This window comes from Trypanosoma brucei, chromosome 10, assembly GCF_000210295.1.
Source record: "Trypanosoma brucei gambiense DAL972 chromosome 10, complete sequence".
In the NCBI taxonomy this organism is placed as follows: Eukaryota; Euglenozoa; class Kinetoplastea; order Trypanosomatida; family Trypanosomatidae; genus Trypanosoma; species Trypanosoma brucei.
Window position 1 is genome coordinate 1963509 of NC_026743.1, and position 9394 is coordinate 1972902.

A 9394-nucleotide genomic window follows, 5' to 3' on the forward strand; every position below is an offset into this window, starting at 1 on the left:
GCGGCTAAGCCGCCTAAGAGAACTAAAAAATACGATAACCACAAGCAACAAAGATGAGTGAAATTGCAAAAAGGGAAATATAGGCGACGGCAAGAATGGAGAATTACGCTGGGTAAATTATTTAGAGAAGGGAACGTAATTGGTATTAACGAGGCTAAAGGAGAAACAGAAACCGACACAATACACGCACAATCACGCACATACGCCGCGCGGAGGCGGAGTTGACAGATGGCGCTGCCCCGGTTTTTGCGACAGACTTACAGTGGTGCCTCCCCTGCCACTACAACCACACAAGCGACACCTTCCTCCATTTTCCCTAGAAGTGCACAATAATAAAAACGAGCTAAACTACCCACCACCCCGCCGAAGGGATCTTTTTTATTTTTTTTTCTGGGCGTCTCCCTTTTCAGTGTTCATTTTTGCCTCCATGTCGGTTCCCAGATCGAGAAAGTGAAAACCCCCTCGACAACGTGAAAGGAAGATCTACCCGATGAGAAAAATAAGAAAGTGGAGGCCAATAGGCAGTAGAAAGCGTGAAAACTTGACCCTCCACCATCCACTACCCCGCCACATTTCGCTTCAGCAGCGGTTCATATGAAGTAAACTGGCAGAAGCAAACAAGCAAAAAGAGTGAATATAAGAACTTCACTGTATCCCCGCCCGTCAGTTTTCCACCCTCGCCTCTTCGTTGAATTGTACCTCATCTGAGCCTTCGTCGAATTCTACAGGACTAAGTAAGGCGAAAGAAGAAAAGCCAGCGCGTTCGTTCTGCGGCACGCGCTCGAGGCGTGGCTCTTTCCTTGGTGGCTCCTGTGGAACGTTTTGCTCTTCTCTGAAGTAAACGTCATCATCTGTTTCCAGAATGCTTCGTGTAGGGAACTTCGCTTTCTCCGGACGCCGTGAGGAAGAAGCAGGCGGTTGTGCACGTTGGGCACTCGCTGCCTTTTCGGACCGGCCACCGTGAGTGCCTCCTCTTGCTTTGGCCGATAAGCGGCGTAATTCCATTATGAGGCGGCGGCGCGTTGCACACTTCAGTTCAGCGGGTCTGATCTGCTGGTGTTTGGGTGTTTCACCCCTTTTGCATCCCTCGTAACGGCATATTATCTCCCATAGTTGTCGACCGTGAGACTTACTTGCACTTCCACCAAGCCTCAACACCTCACGTGGATCAGGTGGGTCGAGGGAGAGCTCCGTGACGAAAAGGTCCTCCATTGCAATTTCAATTCGGCGTGCCAAGGTGGAGAAGGGTGATTCCTCTCTATTATAGTCGTAGCAATTTTGAACGACGAGACGCATGTCATTGATAAATGCAGATGGGGATGTGTACTCATATCTTGTGAGGCGAGCCTTAATGAGGTCCCACCACATTGGGTGCGAAATAATCATCCGGTAGTCCGGTAGCTTGGAGGGGTCGCGGGCAAATATCCCGTCCCTGTCTAGATCCATTACCACATGTAGGATACTTCGGCACTGCTTATAAAAGCTTGTGTCAAGGTAGTGGTGCACTTCCAAATATTTACGCCTCACGCGAGTCCATAGCAGCTTCACTCTTCTAGTAGTATCGGACATCGTTATTCACGCCACCACCCGCAAGACATGAGCAGCAGCGGCAACCCAAGCAATTCTGCGTAACGAAAAGCACCTGGAAGATAAATAACAGATATGGGGGGAAGAGCGACATTATATGATGAAATACCTCTCAAACTCTTCTTCGCACCAACTGGCCGGGAATTGATCTTCCACTGCCCGCGCACACTTCTGCATGTCAACGGAGGTGGGGATAAAAGAACAGGAGAAGGGGAGAAACGACAACGACCAATCTTTCGCTTTACCTTCCCGCGAGACCGTGCTCATGTGATTCCAGCGCACTACAGGCTGATGTACAAGAAGAATGCAAACAGCAATATAGAGAGAGGTACTAGAACTGCTCTCGCCCACGCTCTCAACCAAGTACGCGACTCCCCGTCGTCCACTAGCTTTGGTCTCAAACCAGATCCAGGTTGCCAATGGTTTGGGTAAAGATACTGTTCAGCGTACCACACATTACCGTCGACTTGATGACCCTTTTCACAACTGATATCACAATATCCCAAACGCTCGCCTACAAAACGCCGGGTGCTTTCAAGGGCGGCGGAGACTCGTAACCGCCACGGCCCATTGCTACGTGCCTTCTCCGCAACTAGGACGGGCATTTTATCCCACAACCACGTTAAACTATGCACGGAAGACCCGCTCCCCCGCATTGTTTCAAGTAAAATAGAAGAACATAAAGGATAGAAAAGGATGGTTAGTGCAAATTCGACCCGGCGATAAAACAGGAACTCATGTCCTTGAGTGCCTTCCTATGTAGAGATTCGATGGTAGTGCGAAGAATAAAGGGAACGCCTCATCTTCTGTGCAGTTTTAGTCAATTAATATTCGCTGTCGACGCAGACAGGTCAACGCAGTGAAATAATCTATCACCGTACACCTAGAAAGTAAACCTGGAACTGGCACGATTCAGGGCAAGGTTGCACTGTTCGAGCAATCCCTCCGCAGCGCTCAATGCCCGGATACTGCGTTCATCACCGGGTTGGATGGCGACCTTGCTGATGCCCTCGCGCACCGTGTTTAGAGCGTTACCTAGAAAGTACATCTGAACGGAGCTGATGTGCGAAGCGAACACCGCACGATGAAGAGCGGCAGCTAGCGAATGCACTAAGAACGCATCAGTAACTGCAGATTGGTCAAATGTTTCACAAGGAGCGGTAAGAAAGTCCCTTTTATCAAAAATCGCGGCGATCGTCGAGAATATTACGTTGTGCTCCACACCACAGTCGTAGAGAACGTCCACGGTCAGTGTGGACCCTTCAGGTGACCGCTGGAAGGCATATGCTTCCAATATCTTGACCACATGACACAGGGGAGAGGCGATCGTACGCATGCACTTTCCAATAACCCGCCTTGCTATCTCTTCCACAGTCGCATCTTTCCGCTGGAAACAGCGGTCGATGCACGCGGCGTGAAGCGATGAATCGGTCACGTTGGCCGCGTTCAGGACATCAAGTTGGACCTCCGCTCCGCCGTATGCGCAGAACATACCCGCAACTTGCAGCAGCTGAACAGTAGAGAGAACATGGTTCTCCACCATCTCCATCTGTTCCAATGCAATTTGCCGTTCCGTCATGAGACCCCGGCCATCCACTGCAACTCGCCTATCGAGATGAGAATGTCCGCTGTTGATAAATTCACAAATGATTTTAGACAGGTGAAGCTGTGCCTCCATTAACCCTATGCGCTGCTCAAGACTTTTGAGTTGATCTGATTTTGACTCTTCAGCGCTCCCCTTCGCCTCAGCCAGGCAGCGAAGCCTGTAGGAAATTCGTTCTTCTCTTGGAATTCCTGTTAGCGGTGCGTGAACGACAGAAGCACAAACTTCGATGGCAAGGGCATGATTTTTTTTAGTCTTTCGCAAGTATCGAACATATTGCTCCCCCAGAGTCGATATGTTGCGTTGAAGATACGCCTCGATAAATGGGGAATGCGCGGCCACTAACGTCTCTCTAAGCATTGCCTTGATGTGTGCATCGTCACGAGGCAAACACAACCAGTCGAATAGGTAACAATGAGCCAATTCGTCCGTAGGCTCGATCTGCCAGATAGCGCCGGAGGACAAAGGACCCCCAAGAAGGCCATCGACAGTACTACGGTGTGTGTTCCAAGCGTTCTCCAGAGTGCTGACAACCTCACCCAGCACCTTTAACTTCTGTTGGTAGGTGGAACCGACAGCTGAGCTCACTGCCTGATTCAGATTGCCGCTTTTCTCCGCAAGGTAGGTCTTGAAAGCGGAGTTATTCGGATCCAATTGACACGCAGCGTGGAGTAGGAGTTTGACAGCAGTGCCCTCCTTTTTAAGCGCCCTCAGTTGCTGACATATATCAAGCAACGCCCCGGAGTACCACAATGAAGCGGCCATGATAGAGACAGATGATTCCCACTCTGCCATTTTACCCTCTGGAAACGCGTGGAAGTTTTCTCCATTGGCGGACAGTAACCTCTCAAGTTCGACCCGCACATTGTATTCTTGCACATCGATGGAGTTGAAAAAGTACGGGCACTCCAGCTGCAGTTGCATCACTGAACCAACGCCGTCCTGCGGCAAATAACCTGCGCCCTTTTCGGAGGAAAGCACCACTTTTCCAACGTGCCGCGCCATGCGGTGTGCCACTGATTGGTCGCTCACAATTTGTGCTACTGTTACCTTACCATCTTCCGCCATTGGCGGGACGGCAGCCGTCTGTTTCAGAAATTTGATTGTCTGTAAGACTCGCTCACATAAAGTGTGAGAGGAGCACAGAAGCGCAGACTGCAACATCTTGATGTCGTATGATGATATCGACGACCGATGGGGTGGAAGCACCAGCGTTACCTTTCCTTTGTCCCACTGGAACGGTACAGCCGGCTGGACAAATTTGTCGGACCACACGTCTCTCTTCAGGCTGTTCAACAATCGAACTACAGAGGAGAGTGCCGTTTCCACAACCGCCAATTCACGCATTGTAACACCTTCCAACGCCGTATTCCACACGGCGTAGAGAGCCCTTGAAATATATGCCAAAACGCCCGAGGCGAAAGGCGATACTTGAACGACAATGTGGCGGGTACCGTCGTCGGGGCCTGGTCCTTCATACCAACTCGGCGCCATTGCACTACGGAGTATCTCACGTGCAATTCTCTGAACCTCTTGAGAGGGCGTTTCGTTCAGCTGGCGGCCTAATTGCTCTACCGACAGAGGAATCTGTGACTTGCCGTTACCCTTCCCTGCCGGAGAAAAGGATGCGTTTGCATCACCTCTCTCGACGTATGGACCATCTACTGTGACCGGCACATTCGTGCAACCAACAGCAATTTGTACAAGCATACAGCAATAGTCCGATGCGCTATAAATAGAAGAAAGCCGCTGAAGGAGACTGTCACGCACTTGTTCGCTTGACGACGCGATTATCATGTGGAGTGTATCCACGGGTCGGAGTTTTATGAAAGTTGAAACTCCATGGCGATGAAGAAAAACAAACTGCCTTGGGGAACATGAAACCTGAGAGCACAACTCGTTGGGACTCACACCGCCTTCTACGGGAACCTCAGAAATAGCGTCAACTCGTGTCATGCATGTTGCTTCTGGCTCAAACTGGGCGACGATGTCACGACAGTTGTGATGCGGCTGCAATATCCCCTTGTGTGAAGAAGCCACAGTCACAGAATCGGGCGAATAACCTCCTTCCGACTTTTCTGCGTGGCATACAACTGAGATTCCTTCGGAAGCAAAGCAAACGGTAACCTCACGGCCTTGGGGAATGTACGACCCCAAGCTCTCGCGCAGGGAAAGACTAGCGTCGGCACCACCCCACAAACCGTCTTGGCAGACATAGCGGTACTGTTCCCCATTAGCTGCAACGGCAATAAGCGAACAGCTGTCATCGGATGACGTAGCGCAAAATATCCTGGCAAGTTCAACACCCGCTCCTCCCGACCACACTGATGTCCGATTGGTTCCCCCCAAAGCCCCCCCTCTGACTGTGGCCAGCTGACTTAGGCCATCGTTCGTTATCCTCCACAATGAAATTGTGCTCTCAGAATTCAGGGTAAACAGGAGCTTACGCTTCGCCTCTATGGCGACGTCGCGCAGTGCAGGTCTCTCTTTCGCCCATGTCTGTTTAATCGCACTGATCAATGAGCTTACGGCTCCCAGAACCGGAACACTACCAAACATTAGTGAACAATTAACGAGCCTAAGTTTCGGAAGGAAAGCTGTGTCCTCCTTTGCGTACTTAACCTCGTAGAGACACCCATCTGCGCCTGCAGCAAAGATCCTACCCAGCTCTTTGACACCAACAAGCTTTGTAAAGAGCGCCGGTGCCATCACAGAGAATCCAAGGCTCACCACGTAGAGTTCCGCCTTCTTCAAAGGACCACCTCCAAAAACACATAACCCCAGTAGATGAACTGCTTTTGGGGTTGACACTGGGAGAACATAGGTGATGTGAGCTTGAAAAACGCCGGCAATGGGTAAGACGGGGGTTCCAACGGCTACGATAAGCTCAGGCACTTCATCGAAGAGAAAGAAGTCCCTCCCCGTCCCAAAATTCCACAAAAGCAGCTTGTTGTCAATCGTTATCCATGCCCTTGAAAGTTCTGGGAATAGACCAACAGTGGAATTCGCCCTGAATGTTTTCCACACGGCCTTGACAGCTTCCGGCCAAGTTACCCCCGTTAGTGGAAGAAATGCCGGAAGCGTGGAAGACGTGTCAAATGTGGTGAGAGCAAATGGGTGGGAAGAGACGTGACCGCATGGCGAAATAGTGTTGTCTTTGCTAATCGCAGCGGAACGGATCTCCGCACTGATAATTTCCTCAACTGCTCTCTTTGTGGCGTCCTCTATCCTACTCGGGTTATCATCTCGTACTTCCATCCTTTCTTTGCGCTTACCAACAAAAACCTTAACAAATATCCCGGCTAAGAAGACAGCATTAACGAGAAGAGGGGGAAGGTCCACAAAGACTACTCACAGGCGGAGATCCACCCACATACACACAAAAAAGAAGAGCACTCATGCCGGTCAAAATCTGTAACTTTCGTGTTCCATGTTCTTCCAGCAAATATTAGGGTTCTAAAGCAGCCGCTCCAAGGAGACGTCAGTATCCGAGTCGGGTTCGGGTTCGTTTAGAAATTTCTTGTAGTCAACAGACGATGACAGAAACGAAGGATCACCCGCCAGCCTCTCAGACTTTGCAGTCAGTGAATTCTTGGGATTGCACATGTCCTCTCGCTGTGGCGTCCCGGTGGAAGATCCACCGGTCCCGGCAGCGGTCGGGGGCCGCCGACGAGAAAAACGCATGGCCGAGGAAGTTCTTGCAGCAGGCCCAAGCACCATTGAAGTCGAACCCCTTGATGCAACCCGACCCTCGAGGGCCGCGCCCCGATGGTTGAAAGCCACAACATCACCGGTGGCAGTTGGTCGCCACCGACGTGACAACCGCGTCGATGAGGATCCTCTGGCACTCAAAATCGAACGTCTGGAAGTCGCCACCGGCGAACATGACTGACAACTGGTGCCGTCTGTTGAAGGTGGGGCGTGGGCAAACAGAGCATCGGAGGCAATACCACTTGCCGATGATCTGTGCAACATTGGTGCTGTCGAAGACGCTCGTTCAACTGATGTTGAAGCCCTAGAGCTCATTGGCATCGGCCCCACAAAGGCACCACTGGCACTTTTACCCTGCTGGAGGGGGACGGGTGCCTTAGCGGCGGCAGCGGCATCAGTTGGCGAACATCTATATAGCACACGCGCAGGTGGAGAACTTCTGCCAACAGGAACCGAGGCCCTGGTAGTGGGAACCTGTGGTGCCGTGCGAGGTCCTGCAGCTGACGATAGTCGATTGGGAAGAGGTGATTGACCCGCCATCACTGATGAGTACCGGCTCGGCACGCGAAGTGGCGGAGGCGGCCTTCCGCCTGGTGTTGGGGCCCTGGACGCCAGCTGCTGGGGCGCTACCGATTCAGAGGTGTGTACTGTTGACACGTTGGCCGCGTTCAAGTGCTCAACGGTGGTGGCGCCTTGGCCACTCGGCTCCACGTTTGGTGCCACTGTCTCGTTTTCCGCGATGGTTGGGGCACCAGGAACATGATCCTGCAACACGGGTGATTCTCCACCGTTCACTTCTGACGGGTGTACTGTAGAAGCAAGACCACCACTGGCGGTTGTTGGGGACTTGTATCGCACACGCGCAGGTGGAGAACTTCTGCCAACAGGAACCGAGGCCCTGGTAGTGGGAACCTGTGGTGCCGTGCGAGGTCCTGCAGCTGACGATAGTCGATTGGGAAGAGGTGATTGACCCGCCATCACTGATGAGTACCGGCTCGGCACGCGAAGAGGCGGAGGCGGCCTTCCGCCTGGTGTTGGGGCCCTGGACGCCAGCTGCTGGGGCGCTACCGATTCAGAGGTGTGTACTGTTGACACGTTGGCCGCGTTCAAGTGCTCAACGGTGGTGGCGCCTTGGCCACTCGGCTCCACGTTTGGTGCCACTGTCTCGTTTTCCGCGATGGTTGGGGCACCAGGAACATGATCCTGCAGCACCGGTGATTCTCCAGCGTTCACTTCTAGTCTGACAACAGGTGCATGGTCCGCAGTCGTTAAGGGGCGCTGACGTAGTTCACGTACGGCCGGGGATCTCCTCCCACCTGAGGTTGAGGCCCTAGAAACTAGAACCCTTGGCGTTAAGCGGTTGTCCACGTGTGGAGTTGACGAACTTGGAGCGGGAGGATCGGCAACACTCGGGTTACCTTCCACAAGTTCTTCGACAATGGGCACCAGACTCCTACCATTGTCTGATGCAGCAGAGACTAAAAGTTGCGAGCTTGAAAGACTGTTTGCAGCACCTGGAGGCGGCCTACTAAGCATCGTAACACCGGTAGCGGCATCGGTCAATGATAATGTGCACGAATCCTGGAGAACTGACGAATCTTTTTCTAAGGAGTTAGAAACCACTGAGACCTGCGTCTGACTGGTCACGCGTGTTCGAGTGTTCGCCTTCATCCGGCTGGAGGTAGGCTGTTGGGTAGCGAAGACTGATGATTGCCGACGTAACACCCGCACCGCCGGGGGCCCTCTATCACGTGGGGTTGAAACCGCGGGGGCCTCGGTGTGCGCTACCTCGCGATTGTCCGCGCTTGCAGCCCCGATGTCGGGTCCGAAAGCATTTTCGTCAATAGAGACAGCTTGAGGGGAGCCTGAAAACAGCCTAGGAGTCACGGCATTCGTTGAAAACAGGGTTTCCTGTGAAACTTCACTTCTGTCTTTATCGTCCGTTTCGTCCGTTGTCTCTCTCTCCGAAGCAATATCTGCGTACGTATTGGCAAAGCTTTGTTGTATCAGAGACGTATTCGGTGTTTGACCATCCTGAAGCGTAAGTGTGAGCGCGCTCTGAGTAACTTCCGGAAGTTGCTTATCCTCCCCGGCGGTGCTTGCCGCCGTCTCATAATGAAAAGAGTTCATGTACGGCATGAGACTTCCGTTGGCATGGATTGACGAACCCCCATGCCCCCTTTCTGGGTAAAAGGAATCGTTTGGGCCATTGTCGCCGACAAAGTAGCCGCGCTCGGTGTTCACGCTTGCGTCCACTAACAATTTAGCGTTTTCTGGTGCTTCGCTACTTATGAAGATAAGTGGCACATCACAGCCACGTCGCAAGTATATTAACTTGTGCACGCATCTGAGGGTCCTCGTGTCGCCAAAAAAAACGTCAGTTATGGACCCGTGATTACCCCGAATACGGAGTACGTTCTGGTGGAGCTCCACTTGAAGGTCACAAAGCGGGAACTCGGCCAAGCGGGTGCGTGACATGAAGGTGAGGAAAAC

The 9394-nt window shown here is 52.3% G+C and overlaps 4 protein-coding genes across 4 annotated transcripts; all 4 read right to left on the reverse strand.

Moving 5' to 3' along the window:
* Positions 1-663: 663 nt before the first annotated feature.
* Positions 664-1569, reverse strand: TbgDal_X9960 (hypothetical protein, conserved; the record flags this gene model as incomplete). The annotated part of the gene is made up of 1 exon (XM_011779867.1): positions 664-1569. The coding sequence occupies one exon, from the start codon at positions 1567-1569 to the stop codon at positions 664-666; it is 906 nt and encodes a 301-aa protein (XP_011778169.1).
* Positions 1570-1868: 299 nt separating this feature from the next.
* On the reverse strand, positions 1869-2243 carry TbgDal_X9970 (hypothetical protein, conserved; the record flags this gene model as incomplete). The annotated part of the gene is made up of 1 exon (XM_011779868.1): positions 1869-2243. One exon carries the CDS (start codon positions 2241-2243, stop codon positions 1869-1871), a length of 375 nt encoding a protein of 124 aa, XP_011778170.1.
* Positions 2244-2470: 227 nt separating this feature from the next.
* Positions 2471-6448, reverse strand: TbgDal_X9980 (nuclear pore complex protein (NUP155), putative; the record flags this gene model as incomplete). Its single annotated transcript, XM_011779869.1, has 1 exon — positions 2471-6448. One exon carries the CDS (start codon positions 6446-6448, stop codon positions 2471-2473), a length of 3978 nt encoding a protein of 1325 aa, XP_011778171.1.
* Positions 6449-6646: 198 nt separating this feature from the next.
* Positions 6647-9394, reverse strand: TbgDal_X9990 (hypothetical protein, conserved, (fragment); the record flags this gene model as incomplete). Its single annotated transcript, XM_011779870.1, has 1 exon — positions 6647-9394. A coding segment is annotated over one exon (2748 nt), but the record flags the coding sequence as incomplete, so codon positions are not given.